Raw genomic sequence first — 19,663 nt, 5'->3', positions numbered from 1 at the left:
TGTGAATTTGATTTTCTTGGGTATCCCACTTTGAGGAACTACTGACAACATAAATGACGTCACACAAACTTTTCTTCTACAGTATTGTAACAAGTAGACTTGTCCTGTCACATTGATATAAAATTCTGTAAAAATTTCCCTTAAAGTCAGAAACTTTTGATTGAATAATTTAATTGTGCATTTCTTGAGTTTGTTGAGTGTATATTACTCTACTAGTAACAAGTTCCCATACTGATGTATGTTACTAGATACAAGTTCCCATAGTGATGTATGTTACTAGGTATAGGTTACCATAGTGATGTATGTTACTAGCAACAAGTTCCCATAGTGATGTATGTTATTAGCTACAAGTTACCATAGTGATGTATGTTACTAGCTACTAGCTACAAGTGATGTAAGTTTCTAGGTATAAGTCACAATAGTGTTTTATGTTACTAGGTATAAGTTGCCATTGTGATGTATGTTACTAGCTACTAGCTACAAGTGATGTAAGTTTCTAGGTATAAGTTACAATAGTGTTTTATGTTACTAGGTATAAGTTACCATAGTGATGTATGTTACTAGGTATAAGTTACCATAGTGATGTATGTTACTGGGTATAAGTTACAATAGTGTTTTATGTTACTAGGTATAAGTTACCATAGTGATGTATGTTACTAGGTATAAGTTACCATAGTGAATTATGTTACTAGGTATAAGTTACCATAGTGTTATATGTTACTAGGTATAAGTTACCATAGTGATGTATGTTACTAGGTATAAGTTACCGTAGTGATGTATGTTACTAGGTATTAGTTACTATAGTGATGTATGTTACTAGGTATTAGTTACCATAGTGATGTATGTTACTAGGTATATGTTACCATAGTGTTATATGTTACTAGGTATATGTTACCATAGTGATGTATGTTACTAGATATAAGTTACCAGGGTAATGTATGTTACTAGGTGTAAGTTACTATAGTGTTTTATGTTACTAGGTATAAGCTACCAGGGTAATGTATGTTACTAGATATTAGTTACCATAGTGGTGTATGTTACTAGGTATAAGTTACCATAGTGATGTATGTTACTAGATATATGTTACCATGGTGTTTTATGTTACTAGGTATAAGTTACCATAGTGATGTATGTTACTAGATATATGTTACCATGGTGTTTTATGTTACTAGGTATATGTTACCATAGTGATGTATGTTACTAGGTTAATGTTACCATAGTGTTTTTTGTTACTAGGTGTGGAGTATAAATTGGGGCTCGCAAAAGTCAGCGACAAACTGAACTACATCTGTGAGATTGCAATGGAACAGGCCTACATGGTTCTCAACCAGGACCGAGACTTCCGTAAGTAATGACCACCCACTAGTCTGACCACACATTGATCATAACCTTTACTGGCCATACAGGACCTTACATTCCACTGACCATCCACTGACTATACACTACACTGATTATACACAGACAACTGACCATCCACTGACTATAAACTACACTGATTATACACAGACCACTGACCATCCACTGACTATACTGACATCCATCCACTGACTATACACTATACTGACCATCCACTGACTATCCACTGACTATTATACTGACTGACTATACACTACACTGATTATACACAGACCACTGACCATCCACTGACTATACACTACACTGATTATACACAGACCACTGACCATCCACTGACTATACACTACACTGATTATACACAGACCACTGACCATCCACTGACTATACACTACTGACTATACACCATCCATCCACTACTATACACTACACTGATTATACACAGACCACTGACCATCCACTGACTATACACTACACTGATTATACACAGACCACTGACCATCCACTGACTATACACTACACTGATTATACACAGACCACTGACCATCCACTGACTATACACTATACTGACAATCCACTGACTATACACTACATCCACTGACTATACACTACACTGATTATACACAGACCACTGACCATCCACTGACTATACACTACACTGATTATACACAGACCACTGACCATCCACTGACTATACACTACACTGATTATACACAGACCACTGACCATCCACTGACTATACACTATACTGACCATCCACTGACTAAACACTACACTGATTATACACAGACCACTGACCATCCACTGACTATACACTACACTGATTATACACAGACCACTGACCATCCACTGACTATACACTACACTGATTATACACAGACCACTGACCATCCACTGACTATACACTATACTGACCATCCACTGACTATAAACTACACTGATTATACACAGACCACTGACCATCCACTGACTATACACTACACTGATTATACACAGACCACTGACCATCCACTGACTATACTACACTACACTACACTGATTATACACAGACCACTGACCATCCACTGACTATACACTATACTGACCATCCACTGACTATAAACTACACTGATTATACACAGACCACTGACCATCCACTGACTATACACTACACTGATTATACACAGACCACTGACCATCCACTGACTATACACTATACTGACCATCCACTACACAAAACTGATCATACACAGAACACTGACCATCCACTGACTATACACTACACTGATTATACACAGACCACTGACCATCCACTGACTATACACTACACTGATTATACACAGACCACTGACCATCCACTGACTATACACTATACTGATTATACACAGACCACTGACCATCCACTGACTATACACTACACTGATTATACACAGACCACTGACCATCCACTGACTATACACTACACTGATTATACACAGACCACTGACCATCCACTGACTATACACTACACTGATTATACACAGACCACTGACCATCCACTGACTATACACTACACTGATTATACACAGACCACTGACCATCCACTGACTATACACTATACTGACCATCCACTGACTAAACAGTATACTGATCATACACAGACCACTGACCATCCACTGACTATACACTACACTGATTATACACAGACCACTGACCATCCACTGACTATACGCTACACTGGCTATACACTATACTGACCATCCACTGACTATAAACTACACTGATTATACACAGACCACTGACCATCCACTGACTATACACTATACTGACCATCCACTGACTAAACAGTATACTGATCATACACAGACCACTGACCATCCACTGACTATACACTACACTGATTATACACAGACCACTGACCATCCACTGACTATACACTACACTGATTATACACAGACCACTGACCATCCACTGACTATACACTATACACTATACACTGACGATTCCTGATCTTACACCACAATTAGACTTATTTACAGTATACATGTGTACAACCTGTCAGAATTTTTAACCTGTTGAATTCACTGATTTTTTCCTGTATTGGTATCAGGTTTTGGGACGTACGTCACAAATGAAAAAGACATGTTGTATGGACCACAGTTTACAAAGATGCCAGAAGATGTTATCATGATTCCTTCATCATCTCAAGCATATGTTGAGTGTCGAGCGATGGGAAATCCACCTCCTACATACCGCTGGTTTCGTGGTGACGATGAGGGCCAAATTAATGAGGAGGTAATTCACATTTATACAACAAATTTTTCGGTAGTCCCATTTTACAATCACCATTAATGCAAATGTTCAACTGTCAAGTCACTACTAATCCCATTATCCAGTCACCACTAATCCTATCATCTCACTATCAAGTCATCATTAATCTAATTATCCAGTCACCACTAATCCTATCATCTCACTATCAAGTCATCATTAATCTAATTATCCAGTCACCACTAATACCATTATCCAGTCACCACTAATCTCATTATCCAGTCACCACTAATCCTATCATCTCACTATCAAGTCATCATTAATCTAATTATCCAGTCACCACTAATCTAATTATCCAGTCACCACTAATCCTATCATCTCACTATCAAGTCATCATTAATCTAATTATCCAGTCACCACTAATACCATTATCCAGTCACCACTAATCCCATTATCCAGTCACCACTAATCTCATTATCCAGTCACCACTAATCTCATTATCCAGTCACCACTAATCTCATTATCCAGTCACCACTAATCCTATCATCTCACTATCAAGTCATCATTAATCTAATTATCCAGTCACCACTAATCCCATTATCCAGTCACCACTAATCTCATTATCCAGTCACCACTAATCCTATCATCTCACTATCAAGTCATCATTAATCTAATTATCCAGTCACCACTAATCTAATTATCCAGTCACCACTAATCCTATCATCTCACTATCAAGTCATCATTAATCTAATTATCCAGTCACCACTAATCCCATTATCCAGTCACCACTAATCTCATTATCCAGTCACCACTAATCCTATCATCTCACTATCAAGTCATCATTAATCTAATTATCCAGTCACCACTAATCTAATTATCCAGTCACCACTAATCCTATCATCTCACTATCAAGTCATCATTAATCTAATTATCCAGTCACCACTAATACCATTATCCAGTCACCACTAATCCCATTATCCAGTCACCACTAATCTCATTATCCAGTCACCACTAATCCCATTATCCAGTCACCACTAATCCCATTATCCAGTCACCACTAATCCCATTGTCAAGTCACTACTAATCCCATTGTCCAGTCACCACTAATCTCATTATCCAGTCACTACTAATCTATCATTTTTCTATCAAGTCATCACTAATGTTATTATCCCACATTAAAGTCACCATTGATCAAATCATCCCTCTATTGAGCAACCACTGATCCTGTTGGCCCAGTAACAGTATCTGCTTGATTGCTTCCCAGGTGACTCCATCCTCAAGTCTAAGGTACACACTGACAAATGGAAAACTAACCATTCAGGCACCAAATGAAGACGAAGATGCAGGATACTACAGATGTGAGGTGGAAAATAGATTTGGAAAAATTATCAGTGACCCCATACAACTATCATTTGGCTGTAAGTTTGATCATTAGTGACCCTTTACAGCTGTCATTTGACTGTAAATTTGATCATCAATGACCCTGTACAACTGTCATTTGACTGTAAGTTAGATCATCAGTGACCCTGTACAACTGTCATTTGACTAAATTTGATCATCAATGACCCTGTACAAATGTCATTTGACTGTAAATTTGATCATCAATGACCCTGTACAACTGTCATTTGACTGTAAATTTGATCATCAATGACCCTGTACAACTGTCATTTGACTGTAAATTTGATCATAAGTGACCCTGTACAACTGTCATTTGACTGTAAATTTGATCATCAGTGACCCTGTACAACTGTCATTTGACTGTAAATTTGATCATCAGTGACCCTGTACAATTGTCATTAGACTGTAACTTTGATCATAAGTGACCCTGTACAACTGTCATTTGACTGTAAATTTGATCATAAGTGACCCTGTACAACTGTCATTTGACTGTAAATTTGATAATCAGTGACCCTGTACAACTGTCATTTGACTGTAAATTTGATCATCAATGACCCTGTACAACTGTCATTTGACTGTAAATTTGATCATCAATGACCCTGTACAACTGTCATTTGACTGTAAATTTGATCATAAGTGACCCTGTACAACTGTCATTTGACTGTAAATTTGATAATCAGTGACCCTGTACAACTGTCATTTGACTGTAAATTTGATCATCAATGACCCTGTACAACTGTCATTTGACTGTAAATTTGATCATCAATGACCCTGTACAACTGTCATTTGACTGTAAATTTGATAATCAGTGACCCTGTACAACTGTCATTTGACTGTAACTTTGATCATCAGTGACCCTGTACTATTTCTTTACAGTCCTGGCAGACTTCTCTAATGTAAAGGATGCCCCTGTGCCAGCCATAGCCTATGATGGAGCAGTCGTGTCCTGTAGTGATATCAAATATAAACCAGGTATGTCTGGGATGTTCTAATACTTGTTTGCTTTACATAAAAATCTCTTCAGTGAAGTCATGTAATTACTTGATATCATGTGAATACCTAAAAAAGCACCTCAAGTGATATCAATGAAAGATATGACATCCTAAATTGTCATAAGTAAATATTTAACACCCTGAAGTATCATAAGTAAATATTTAACACCCTGAAGTATCATAAGCAAATATTTAACACCCTGAAGTATCATAAGTAAATATTTAACACCCTGAAGTATCATAAGTAGATATTTAACACCCTGAAGTATCATAAGTAAATATTTAACACCCTGACGTATCATAAGTAAATATTTAACATTGTGTAGTATCATAAGTAAATATTTAACATTGTGAATTATCATAAGTAAATATTTAACACCCTGACGTATCATAAGTAAATATTTAACATTGTGAATTATCATAAGTAAATATTTAACATTGTGAATTATCATAAGTAAATATTTAACACCCTGACATATCATAAGTAAATATTTAACATCGTGAATTATCATAAGTAAATATTTAACATTGTGAATTATCATAAGTAAATATTTAACATTGTGAATTATCATAAGTAAATATTTAACATTGTGAAGTATCATAAGTAAATATTTAACACCCTGACGTATCATAAGTAAATATTTAACACCCTGAAGTATCATAAGTAAATATTTAACACCCTGAAGTATCATAAGTAAATATTTAACATACTGTCGTATCATAAGTAAATATTTAACATCGTGTAGTATCATAAGTAAATATTTAACATTGTGTAGTATCATAAGTAAATATTTAACATTGTGAATTATCATAAGTAAATATTTAACACCCTGAAGTATCATAAGTAAATATTTAACACCCTGAAGTATCATAAGTAAATATTTAACACCCTGAAGTATCATAAGTAAATATTTAACATTGTGACATATCATAAGTAAATATTTAACATCCTGAATTATCATAAGTAAATATTTAACATTGTGAATTATCATAAGTAAATATTTAACACCCTGAATTATCATAAGTAAATATTTAACATTGTGAATTATCATAAGTATCATAAGTAAATATTTAACACCCTGAAGTATCATAAGTAAATATTAAATATTTAACACCCTGAAGTATCATAAGTAAATATTTAACACCCTGAAGTATCATAAGTAAATATTTAACATTGTGTAGTATCATAAGTAAATATTTAACACCCTGACGTATCATAAGTAAATATTTAACACCCTGACGTATCATAAGTAAATATTTAACACCCTGAAGTATCATAAGTAAATATTTAACACCCTGAAGTAAAGTAAATATTTAACATTGTGAAGTATCATAAGTAAATATTTAACATTGTGAAGTATCATAAGTAAATATTTAACACCCTGAATATATTAACATTGTGAAGTATCATAAGTAAATATTTAACACCCTGAAAGTATCATTTAACATTGTGTAAATATTTAACATTGTGAAGTATCATAAGTAAATATTTAACACCCTGAAGTATCATAAGTACATATTTAACACCCTGAAGTATCATAGGTAAATATTAACACCCTGAAGTATCATAAGTAAATATTTAACACCCTGAAGTATCATAAGTAAATATTTAACATTGTGTAGTATCATAAGTAAATATTTAACACCCTGAAGTATCATAAGTAAATATTTAACACCCTGAAGTATCATAAGTAAATATTTAACACCCTGAAGTGTCATAAGTAAATATTTAACACCCTGAAGTATCATAAGTAAATATTTAACATTGTGTAATCATAAGTAAATATTTAACACCCTGAAGTATCATAAGTAAATATTTAACATTGTGTAATATCATAAGTAAATATTTAACACCCTGAAGTAAATATTTAACACCCTGAAGTATCATAAGTAAATATTTAACATTGTGTAGTATCATAAGTAAATATTTAACACCCTGACGTATCATAAGTAAATATTTAACATTGTGTAGTATCATTAGTAAATATTTAACACCCTGACGTATCATAAGTAAATATTTAACATTGTATCATAAGTAAATATTTAACACCCTGAAGTATCATAAGTAAATATTTAACACCCTGAAGTATCATAAGTAGATATTTAACATTGTGTAGTATCATTAGTAAATATTTAACACCCTGATGTATCATAAATAAATATTTAACACCCTTAAGTATCATAAGTAAATATTTAACACCCTGAAGTATCATAAGTAAATATTTAACACCCTGTGAAGTATCATAAGTAAATATTTAACACCCTGAATCATATCATAAGTAAATATTTAACATTGTGAATATCATAAGTAAATATTTAACACCCTGAAGTATCATAAGTAAATATTTAACACAATTATCATAAGTAAATATTTAACATTGTGAATAGTATCATAAATATTTAACACCCTATATATAACATTGTATCATAAGTAAATATTTAACACCCTGAAGTATCATAAGTAAATATTTAACACCCTGAAGTATCATAAGTACAAGTATCATAAGTAAATATTTAACACCCTATCATAAGTAAATATTTAACATTGTGATATCATAAGTAAATATTTAACATTGTGTAAGTATCATAAGTAAATATTTAACACCCTGAAGTATCATAAGTAAATATTTAACAAAGTATTAAAAATATTTAACACCCTGAGTATCATAAGTAAATATTTAACATTGTGAATATCATAAGTAAATATTTAACATTGTGAAGTATCATAAGTATATATTTAACACCCTGAAGTATCATAAGTAAATATTTAACATTGTGTAGTATCATAAGTATCATAATCATAAGTAATATTTAACATTGTGAAGTATCATAAGTAAATATTTAACACCCTGAAGTATCATAAGTAAATATTTAACATTGTGAAGTATCATAAGTAAATATTTAACACCCTGAAGTATCATAAGTAAATATTTAACATTGTGAAGTATCATAAGTAGATATTTAACACCCTGAAGTATCATAAGTAGATATTTAACATCGTGTAGTATCATAAGTAGATATTTAACATCGTGTAGTAGCATAAACAAATATTTAACACTCTGAAGTAACATAAGTAAATATTTAACACCCTGACGTATCATAAGTAAATATTTAACATTGTGTAGTATCAAGTAAATATTTAACATTGTGTAAATATTTAACACCCTGAAGTATCATAAGTAAATATTTAACACCCTGAAGTATCATAAGTAAATATTTAACACCCTGTAAATATTTAACACCCTGTATCATAAGTAAATATTTAACAATGTGTAGTATCATAAGTAAATATTTAACACCCTGAAGTATCATAAGTAAATATTTAACATTGTGAATTGTATCATAAGTAAATATTTAACACCCTGAAGTATCATAAGTAAATATTTAACATTGTGAGTATCATAAGTAAATATTTAACACCCTGAAGTATCATAAGTAAATATTTAACACCCTGAAGTATCATAAGTAAATATTTAACACCCTGAAGTATCATAAGTACATATTTAACACCCTGAAGTATCATAAGTAAATATTAACACCCTGAAGTATCATAAGTAAATATTTAACACCCTGAAGTATCATAAGTAAATATTTAACACCCTGAAGTATCATAGGTAAATATTAACACCCTGAAGTATCATAAGTAAATATTTAACATTGTGAAGTATCATAAATAAATATTTAACACCCTGAAGTATCATAAGTAAATATTTAACACCCTGAAGTATCATAAGTAAATATTTAACATTGTGAATTATCATAAGTAAATATTTAACACCCTGAAGTATCATAGGTAAATATTTAACATTGTGAAGTATCATAAGTAAATATTTAACACCCTGAAGTATCATAAGTAAATATTTAACACCCTGAAGTATCATAAGTAAATATTTAACACCCTGAAGTATCATAAGTAAAAGTATATTTAACACCCTGAAGTATCATAAGTAAATATTTAACACCCTGAAGTATCATAAGTAAATATTTAACACCCTGAAGTATCATAAGTAGATATTTAACATTGTGTAGTATCATTTAACACCCTGAAGTAAATATTTAACACCCTGAAGTATCATAAGTAAATATTTAACACCCTGAAGTATATTTAACACCCTGAAGTATCATATATTTAACATTGTGAAGTATCATATATTTAACACCCTGAAGTATCATAAGTAAATATTTAACATTGTGAAGTATCATAAGTAAATATTTAACACCCTGTAAGTATCATAAGTAAATATTTAACATTGTGAATTATCAGTATACCCTAAGTATCATAAGTATATCTGAAATTCTTAACATTTCAAGAAGTATCTGTCTAGTAAATATTTAACACCCTGTGGAATTATCATAAGTGTTGTAAGTAAATATTGACATCAGGAAGTGACCATAAATAAATATTTGACACCCTGAAGTATCTTTATAAGTAAATATTTAACATCGTGTAGTATCATAAGTAGATATTTAACATCGTGTAGTATCATAAACAAATATCTGAAATTCTTAACTTATTTCAAGTAAATATCTGTCTTTTTAAAATTTATCCTGACATATGACACCCTGTCGGAATTATGAAGTGTTGTAAGTAAATATCTGACATCAGGATGTGACCTATGAAATATCTGACACCCTGAAGTGTCTTTAGTAAATATCTGACACCCTGAAGTGTCTTTAGTAAATATTTAACACCCTGAAGTATCATAAGTAGATATTTAACATCGTGTAGTATCATAAACAAATATCTGAAATTCTTAACTTATTTCAAGTAAATATCTGTCTTTTTTAAATTTATCCTGACATATGACACCCTGTCGGAATTATGAAGTGTTGTAAGTAAATATCTGACATCAGGATGTGACCTATGAAATATTTAACACCCTGAAGTGTCTTTAGTAAATATTTAACACCCTGAAGTGTCTTTACCACCCTGAAGTGTCTTTAGTAAATATTTAACACCCTGAAGTGTCTTTAGTAAATATCTGACACCCTGAAGTGTCTTTAGTAAATATTTAACACCCTGAAGTGTCTTTAGTAAATATCTGACACCCTGAAGTGTCTTTAGTAAATATCTGACACCCTGAAGTGTCTTTAGTAAATATTTAACACCCTGAAGTGTCTTTAGTAAATATCTGACACCCTGAAGTGTCTTTAGTAAATATCTGATATGCTCTCTTCACAGTGAATTTTCTGCTTTTTTTTCAGATGTAGTTTATAACTGGATGCGACAGGGATACAGTGGTTCAGGGTTTGAATATATTTACACGGAACTCATGCCTTACATGTTCCTGTCTGCCAATGGTAAGCTGTACTTCACAGAAGTGACCAGGGTAGATGAGGCAGATTACTTCTGTCAGGTGACCCTGTCTGGACTATCGTCGACGGTTGTGGGATCAAGTCAACCACCCAGCAAGACTAGTCTACCAATCTTCCTTGATGTTTCTGATTCAGGTATGTACTTAAACCCATCAGCTTATTATTTTTGAGGGGGTTCTCATTTTGCTATTTTTGAGAACTGAATATACTCTCACCCATTACATAACTATCCCTTTATCAGTGTTACTACAGCCATTACATAACTATCCCTTTATCAGTGTTACTACAGACATTACATAACTATCCCTTTATCAGTGTTACTACAGCCATTACATAACTATCCCTTTATCAGTGTTACTACAGACATTACATAACTATCCCTTTATCAGTGTTACTACAGCCATTACATAACTATCCCTTTATCAGTGTTACTACAGCCATTACATAACTATCCCTTTATCAGTGTAATTACACCTATAACATAATTAACCAATTATTTGTGTAATATTACCTAATACATCATTTTATATCATTACACAAGTATAATATGACCTAGGGGAGCTGTGAATGGCTGAAGGTTCTAACTGTTTCCATCATTGTTCAGAACTTCATTGGTCATATACTTTATGACATCACCAAAATAGAGATAAAAAATTTAGGCCATTGTAGATTTTGTACCAGTCTAAAAAAATGTTGTTTTCAAAAATTTGCAACAGTTATATGATAAACAGAATCTTATATTTGTTTCCATTTCTTATGAACTGGGGAAACTTGTCTCAAATTTTTCATTTCACTGCAGTGATGACAACTTCTCAGACTTGATAGATCACGTATGAATGGAAGTTCCTTCTTAACCTCCACACAATAAGTGGAATAAGCCAGTATTTTATACTTGTAATGTACGTGTGTAAAGGCTCGCTTGACAATATTTAGATCTTATTTGTAGCTGCCAGAGCTGACTGGGGTCCTGATATTCACAATGATTTCATCGCTGTTTTCCCAAAACCTCCGATGAGAGGGGAAGAACTCCGACTAGAATGCTTTGCTTATGGAACGTAAGTATTAAACATGTCTGTGATTTTCTCCTTTGTGTTGATGGGACATGGAGATTTTATGCAGCCCCAGACTTTGTTAATGACATGTATTTCACACTAGTTAGAAGAGTTAACATTATGGCTGTGGAATATTTTCCCTGTCCAACCACACTGGTTATCTTTACTGTTATCAGAGCCAAGAACTACGAGAACTCTTGGTCGTATTCATGGAGTCGTGCTGGCAAACCTATGCCATCCCATACCAAGTTCACGGACCTTAATCGCGTACTGACCATCCAGAACGTCCAGCGTGAGGATGAGGGGACCTACACGTGTTTGGTCAGTCGTGGAAATGCTGCTAGTGATTCAAAGTCAGTCACCATTAACTTGGAAGGTCAGTAAAAATAGGAGTAAAGTAATCTAGTCATCTTCAATACAACACAAGATTGAAGTCACATCCCTGTAAAATTACAGATGTTTTCCTGTAGATTTTTCATAGCTATATTTTGTTTAGTAGAAAGTTCATATTTAAGATATTTGTCAAATAAGGATTAAAACATTTAGTCTTGGAAAGTTTTCATTGGTTTTCAATGATAATTTGTGATTTAAAACATTAAGTTCCTTCATATGTCCACAGCTCGGCCATATTTCTTGGTTCCTCTGCGTCCCCAGCACATTGACGAAGGTGCCCATTTGACTTGGCGGTGTCAGGCAGGTGGTCGACCAATACCTTACTACACCTGGTATCGCAATGGAGAGATGATCACCACAACAACACCTGGCATGACTGTTAATAAGAATGTCCTTACTATCACTAATGCCAACTCAGAAGCTCACAATGGCATGTACCAGTGTGCTGCTACCAACATCCACGGAACCACCCTCAGTGGTGCTGAACTCCGCGTCTATGGTATGTTTATGTTCATTTGATTATTGAAAACCAACAATTTCTCAAGCCAAAAATGCATGGTGAAGACATTTGAATATTTTGAATATTGAATATAATTTGTTTCCTTTTTAAAAACTAATACTGTATATCACTTATTCTATAACTTGCCTGTGGGTACTATATTTCTGAAGCTGAGGTAGAGCCAATAGACAAATTCAAAGTCATTGTAATATTTGATGCCTTGGACTTTTAATTTACCATTTTGCCAACAGAATTATTTTCATTCTTTAATAGCATTTGCACCAACCTTTGCAAAATCTCCAATGAAAGAGAGTCAGGATGCTGCTCTCCGTGGCAACATGACCTTGACCTGTAACCCTGAGGCTGCACCAAAACCGGAAATCACATGGCTTAAAAATGGCAACCAGCCTTTATCTACAGGAGGAAATATAGAGATCTTAATCAATGGTGACCTACATATCAGTAACATCAACAATAATGATGGTGGTATCTACACCTGTAAGGCAACCAACCAACATGGAGAGGCACAGGATTCAACTCGTGTCAACATCAGGTGTAAGTCATCAATCTCATGTCAACATCAGGTGTAAGTCATCAATCAGATGTCAACATCAGGTGTGAGTCATCAGTAAGATGTCAACATCAGGTGTGAGTCATCAGTCAGATGTCAACATCAGGTGTGAGTCATCAGTCAGATGTCAACATCAGGTGTGAGTCATCAGTCAGATGTCAACATCAGGTGTGATCAGTCAGATGTCAACATCAGTCATCACTCAGATGTCAACATCAGGTGTGAGTCATCAGTCAGATGTCAACATCAGGTGTGAGTCATGAGTCAGATGTCAACATCAGGTGTGAGTCATCAATCAGATGTCAACATCAGGTGTGAGTCATCAATCAGATGTCAACATCAGGTGTGAGTTATCAGTCAGATGTCAACATCAGGTGTGAGTCATCAATCTCATGTCAACATCAGGTGTGAGTCATCAATCAGATGTCAACATCAGGTGTGAGTCATCAGTCATCAGTCAGATGTCAACATCAGGTGTGAGTCATCAATCAGATGTCAACATCAGGTGTGAGTCATCAGTCAGATGTCAACATCAGGTGTGAGTCATCAGTCAGATGTCAACATCAGGTGTGAGTCATCAGTCAGATGTCAACATCAGGTGTGAGTCATCAGTCAGATGTCAACATCAGGTGTGAGTCATCAGTCAGATGTCAACATCAGGTGTGAGTCATCAGTCAGATGTCAACATCAGGTGTGTCATCAGTGTCAACATCAGGTGTGAGGTGTCAACATCAGGTGTGAGTCATCAGTCAGATGTCAACATCAGGTGTGAGTCATCAACATCAGGTCAGATGTCAACATCAGGTGTGAGTCATCAGTCAGATGTCAACATCAGGTGTGATGTCATCACATGTCAACATCAGGTGTGAGTCATCAGTCAGATGTCAACATCAGGTGTGAGTCATCATCATCAGGTGTCAACATCAGGTGTGAATCAGTCAGTCATCAGTGTGAGATGTCAACATCAGGTGTGAGTCATCAATCTCATGTCAACATCAGGTGTGAGTCATCAATCAGATGTCAACATCAGGTGTGAGTCATCAGTCAGATGTCAACATCAGGTGTGAGTCATCAGTCAGATGTCAACATCAGGTGTGAGTCATCAGTCAGATGTCAACATCAGGTGTGAGTCATCAGTCAGATGTCAACATCAGGTGTGAGTCATCAGTCAGATGTCAACATCAGGTGTGATCAGTCATCAGGTGTGAGTCATCAACATCAGGTGTGAGTCAGATGTCAACATCAGGTGTGAGTCATCAGTCAGATGTCAACATCAGGTGTCAGTCATCAGTCAGATGTCAACATCAGGTGTGAGTCATCAGTCAGATGGCAACATAAGTCATCAATCTCATGTCAACATCAGGTGTAAGTCATTAGTAAGATGTCAACATCAGGTGTGAGTCATCAGTCAGATGTCAACATCAGGTGTGAGTCATCAATCAGATGTCAACATCAGGTGTGAGTCATCAGTCAGATGTCAACATCAGGTGTGAGTCATCAGTCAGATGTCAACATCAGGTGTGAGTCATCAATCAGATGTCAACATCAGGTGTGAGTCATCAGTCAGATGTCAACATCAGGTGTGAGTCATCAGTCAGATGTCAACATCAGGTGTGAGTCATCAGTCAGATGTCAACATCAGGTGTGAGTCATCAGCCAGATGTCAACATCAGGTGTGAGTCATCAGTCAGATGTCAACATCAGGTGTGAGTCATCAGTCAGATGTCAACATCAGGTGTGAGTCATCAGTCAGATGTCAACATCAGGTGTAAGTCATCAGTCAGATGTCAACATCAGGTGTGAGTCATCAGTCAGATGTCAACATCAGGTGTGAGTCATCAGTCAGATGTCAACATCAGGTGTAAGTCATCAATCTCATGTCAACATCAGGTGTGAGTCAACAATCTGATGTCAACATCAAGGGTAAGTCATTAATCTCATGTCAACATCAGGTGTAAGTCATCAGTAAGATGTCAACATCAGGTGTAAGTCATCAATCTCATGTCAACATCAGGTGTAAGTCATCAATCAGATGTCAACATCAGGTGTGAGTCATCAATCAGATGTCAACATCAGGTGTGAGTCATCAGTCAGATGTCAACATCAGGTGTGAGTCATCAGTCAGATGTCAACATCAGGTGTGAGTCATCAGTCAGATGTCAACATCAGGTGTGAGTCATCAGTCAGATGTCAACATCAGGTGTGAGTCATCAGTCAGATGTCAACATCAGGTGTGAGTCATCAGTCAGATGTCAACATCAGGTGTGAGTCATCAGTCAGATGTCAACATCAGGTGTGAGTCATCAGTCAGATGTCAACATCAGGTGTGAGTCATCAGTCAGATGTCAACATCAGGTGTAAGTCATCAATCTCATGTCAACATCAGGTGTGAGTCATCAATCAGATGTCAACATCAGGTGTGAGTTATCAGTCAGATGTCAACATCAGGTGTAAGTCATCAATCTCATGTCAACATCAGGTGTGAGTCATCAATCAGATGTCAACATCAGGTGTGAGTCATCAGTCAGATGTCAACATCAGGTGTCAGTCATCAGTCAGATGTCAACATCAGGTGTGAGTCATCAATCAGATGTCAACATCAGGTGTGAGTTATCAGTCAGATGTCAACATCAGGTGTAAGTCATCAATCTCATGTCAACATCAGGTGTGAGTCATCAATCAGATATCAACATCAGGTGTGAGTCATCAATCAGATGCCAACATCAGGTGTGAGTCATCAATCAGATGTCAACATCAGGTGTCAGTTATCAGTGAGATGTCAACATCAGGTGTGAGTATGAATTTCATGCCATTTTGAGATGTATTTGTTACCATCATCAGTGCCATATTGTCTTGTTCCTGGAGTCACCTGTGAACATAAATAAACTTTATGCCTTACAGCTGGAACAACAATGAACAGGATAATGACACCCAAGATGAATGTAAATCTCAATGAAACAGCTTTCCTCAGGTGTGAAGCTTCTTACGACCCTGTTCTCGATCTCATGTATGCTTGGAAGTTCAATGGAAGAGAGTTGGATATTGAAAATGATGTACATTATTCTTTGGTAAGTATTAATATACATAGAAAGAGCAATATGTACTCAGTGTTGGATGTCACGGAGAGAATGATGTCACCTCTCTGTTGTCATGGTAACCTTAGCATTCACAGGATAACATGGTAACTTTGTTGAAGAGAAAGTATTTGTTTACATGGTAACTGTTTTGTTTCCATGGTGACTGTTTTGCTTACTTGGTAACTTTATTGAAGAGAGAATATTTGTTTACGTGGTAACTGTTTTTGTTTACACGTTAACTTTATTGAAGATAAAATATTTTGGTGTTGGCTTGGTAACCACCAATTTGTTGACATAGTAAACTTTTTATTAACAGGGTACACACTCCAACTCCAGAGGTTTATACATTAAGAATGTTCAGTTTAAACATGAAGGCCAGTATGAATGTGTAGCACGAACACCCCTGAATGAAGCTTTTACTGCCGGGGAACTCACTGTGCTCGGTAAGACACAGAATTTATTCACAATTCTCTGTGTAAAAGTATATTACCTCTGACTCAAAGTTAGTGTGCTTAAATACAACAAGGAAATGGTTTATAATCTACAAAGCAATATATAGGTGGGCTTATTACGAGCTGTGTATTCATGAATTGATAGATGTATAGTGACATACATATATGCCTTTTGATGAAAGGAAGTGTGTGGATTATCTCCCTGTATCTACTCACCCATGTCTACTGTGTATATCGAGGAGGACCAAACATCAAATACATTGTATAATGGTAAAATTTGGATGCACTTGTGTAGAAATTGAGAGAACAGGTCCCCTTACTATCCTGGACTAGTGAGAATTTCCCCTTAGTCGATCTGTAGAGTGTCTAGTAGCTAGAGACCAAAGGGGTGGTAGTTCGAACCCCAGCTGTGGCAGGGTGTTTTTCATCTCTCCTTCCTATTACACCTGTATGGCTGTTGCCATAGTAACGTCATTACTGTGTGATGACACTGCTTCAGATATGTCTGATGTTTGGTGAGCTGTCTAAACACCCTAGAGAATTATCTATAAAACCATGATATTTATGATGCTGCTCTCTCACGTTGTCAAGACACTGGGTAAATGTGGTCATGTAGTCCTGAACATTTTCTGTTTGTAGGACCCCCAGGAGAATGTGGAGGTGTGTTTGCTGACCCCCACACTGTCACTACAACTACAATCATGCTGTACTGGTTTCCAGGAGAAGACAATGGTCGTCCTATTGACTACTATATCATACAGGCTGAAGCTGTTATTCTACCAGATGTCTGGGTCACAGTTCGTGCTGGTCAGTACCTTAAAACTTACATCATCATCATTATCATCACCTCACCACCACCACCACCACCACCACCACCACCACCACCACCACCACCAATACCCTCTCCTGGAGTCCCAACAAATCACCACTTTTCAGCGGACAATTACTTACAGAAACACTTCTTATTTTCAGTTCAAATTATAAAGTATCTCAAAGAATGAGAAATATATGTAATTAATACAAATGTTTATGTGTAGGGGTGCCGGACGTGGAAGCAATCATTGATGGGAACTCTCGTGACATGAGGTCGATCATGGTATCTGGTCTGGACCCTGGAAATGGATATCGCTTCAGGGTACAGGCCGCTAATGCCTATGGTATTGGAATCCATAGTAAAGCCTCACGTAAGATATATTTTGTTGCAGATTAAGCTTACGATAAAGTCATATATATTATTGTTTTCTATTCCAAAATATATACTGATAACTTGAATGATTTCACTGATAACAATATATCTATATTACAAACTATAAATGGTATAAATTATCCTCAATATGTGTGTTCAAACAGTCTAGGCCTTTGGTGTAAGTATAATTGTCTGCTTTCTTGTTACAGAGATTTACCAGACAAAACCTGCACCCCCATCAAGGGCCCCAACAGGCGTCAGTGGAGGAGGTGGTAGCGTGGGGGATCTCAGTATGGTCTGGGAGGTAAGTGGTTCACTTGACCGTTAAGATGAAATGAACACTCCCATAGTAAAGTGAACTGTGGTTCACTTGACCGTTAAGATGAAATGAACACTCCCATAGTAAAGTGAACAGTGGTTCACTTGACCGTTAAGATGAAATGAACACTCCCATAGTAAAGTGAACTGTGGTTCACTTGACCGTTAAGATGGAATGAACACTCCCATAGTAAAGTGAACAGTGGTTCACTTGACCGTTAAGATGAAATGAACACTCCCATAGTAAAGTGAACAGTGGTTCACTTGACCGTTAAGATGAAATGAACACTCCCATAGTAAAGTGAACTGTGGTTCACTTGACCGTTAAGATGAAATGAACACTCCCATAGTAAAGTGAACTGTGGTTCACTTGACCGTTAAGGTGAAATGAACACTCCCATAGTAAAGTGAAGCCGCTTGATATTTTGTTTTCAATTAATGTTTGTTCACTGAATCTTTTATGACTTTACGTAATAAAGCTTCTCTATAGATAATGAAACAAAAAAACAACAAGTGTTATGGCCATGATAAAGTGAACCCCTGCCCCACTCTAAATTTCCCCTTCCCAACCATATTTTATGTATTTATATGAATGAATCAGGATAATACAGAAATACAATTTTGTGAAGAAAGATAATTAGTAAGAAAATAGTGTAATGCTTCACTCTACCTGCCCCACCCTAAATTTCCCAACCACTCAAAATTATATAGCTGTTGACAAAGGTGAAAACGATCTCTTGAACTTGAAAGAAAAATAGAAAAAATTGGGAAAGATTACTAGAAACCACATATTAATAGATAAAAACCATATAACTAGCCTTGCCTAGCTC

General features: G+C 35.4%; 1 protein-coding gene across 1 annotated transcript in view; it reads left to right on the top strand.

Moving 5' to 3' along the window:
• The window catches only part of LOC132557613 (contactin-1-like), a 36,727-nt gene that overhangs the window by 9,881 nt on the left and 7,183 nt on the right, over positions 1-19,663 (top strand). Inside the window, exons 5-18 of the mRNA XM_060222120.1 lie at positions 1,237-1,344; positions 3,422-3,606; positions 4,844-4,997; positions 5,854-5,949; positions 11,175-11,420; positions 12,232-12,340; positions 12,514-12,713; positions 12,957-13,229; positions 13,503-13,784; positions 16,702-16,868; positions 17,194-17,320; positions 17,969-18,136; positions 18,367-18,513; positions 18,725-18,819. Of these exons, the coding sequence (XP_060078103.1) occupies positions 1,237-1,344; positions 3,422-3,606; positions 4,844-4,997; positions 5,854-5,949; positions 11,175-11,420; positions 12,232-12,340; positions 12,514-12,713; positions 12,957-13,229; positions 13,503-13,784; positions 16,702-16,868; positions 17,194-17,320; positions 17,969-18,136; positions 18,367-18,513; positions 18,725-18,819 (2,357 nt within the window). The remainder of the gene's footprint in view (positions 1-1,236; positions 1,345-3,421; positions 3,607-4,843; positions 4,998-5,853; positions 5,950-11,174; positions 11,421-12,231; positions 12,341-12,513; positions 12,714-12,956; positions 13,230-13,502; positions 13,785-16,701; positions 16,869-17,193; positions 17,321-17,968; positions 18,137-18,366; positions 18,514-18,724; positions 18,820-19,663) is intronic.

Source organism: Ylistrum balloti, unplaced genomic scaffold (assembly GCF_031769215.1).
Source record: "Ylistrum balloti isolate Yb309-2 unplaced genomic scaffold, AGI_CSIRO_Ybal_v1 Utg370700, whole genome shotgun sequence".
Taxonomy (NCBI): Eukaryota; Metazoa; Mollusca; class Bivalvia; order Pectinida; family Pectinidae; genus Ylistrum; species Ylistrum balloti.
This window is presented reverse-complemented; position numbering and strand designations above follow the sequence as displayed.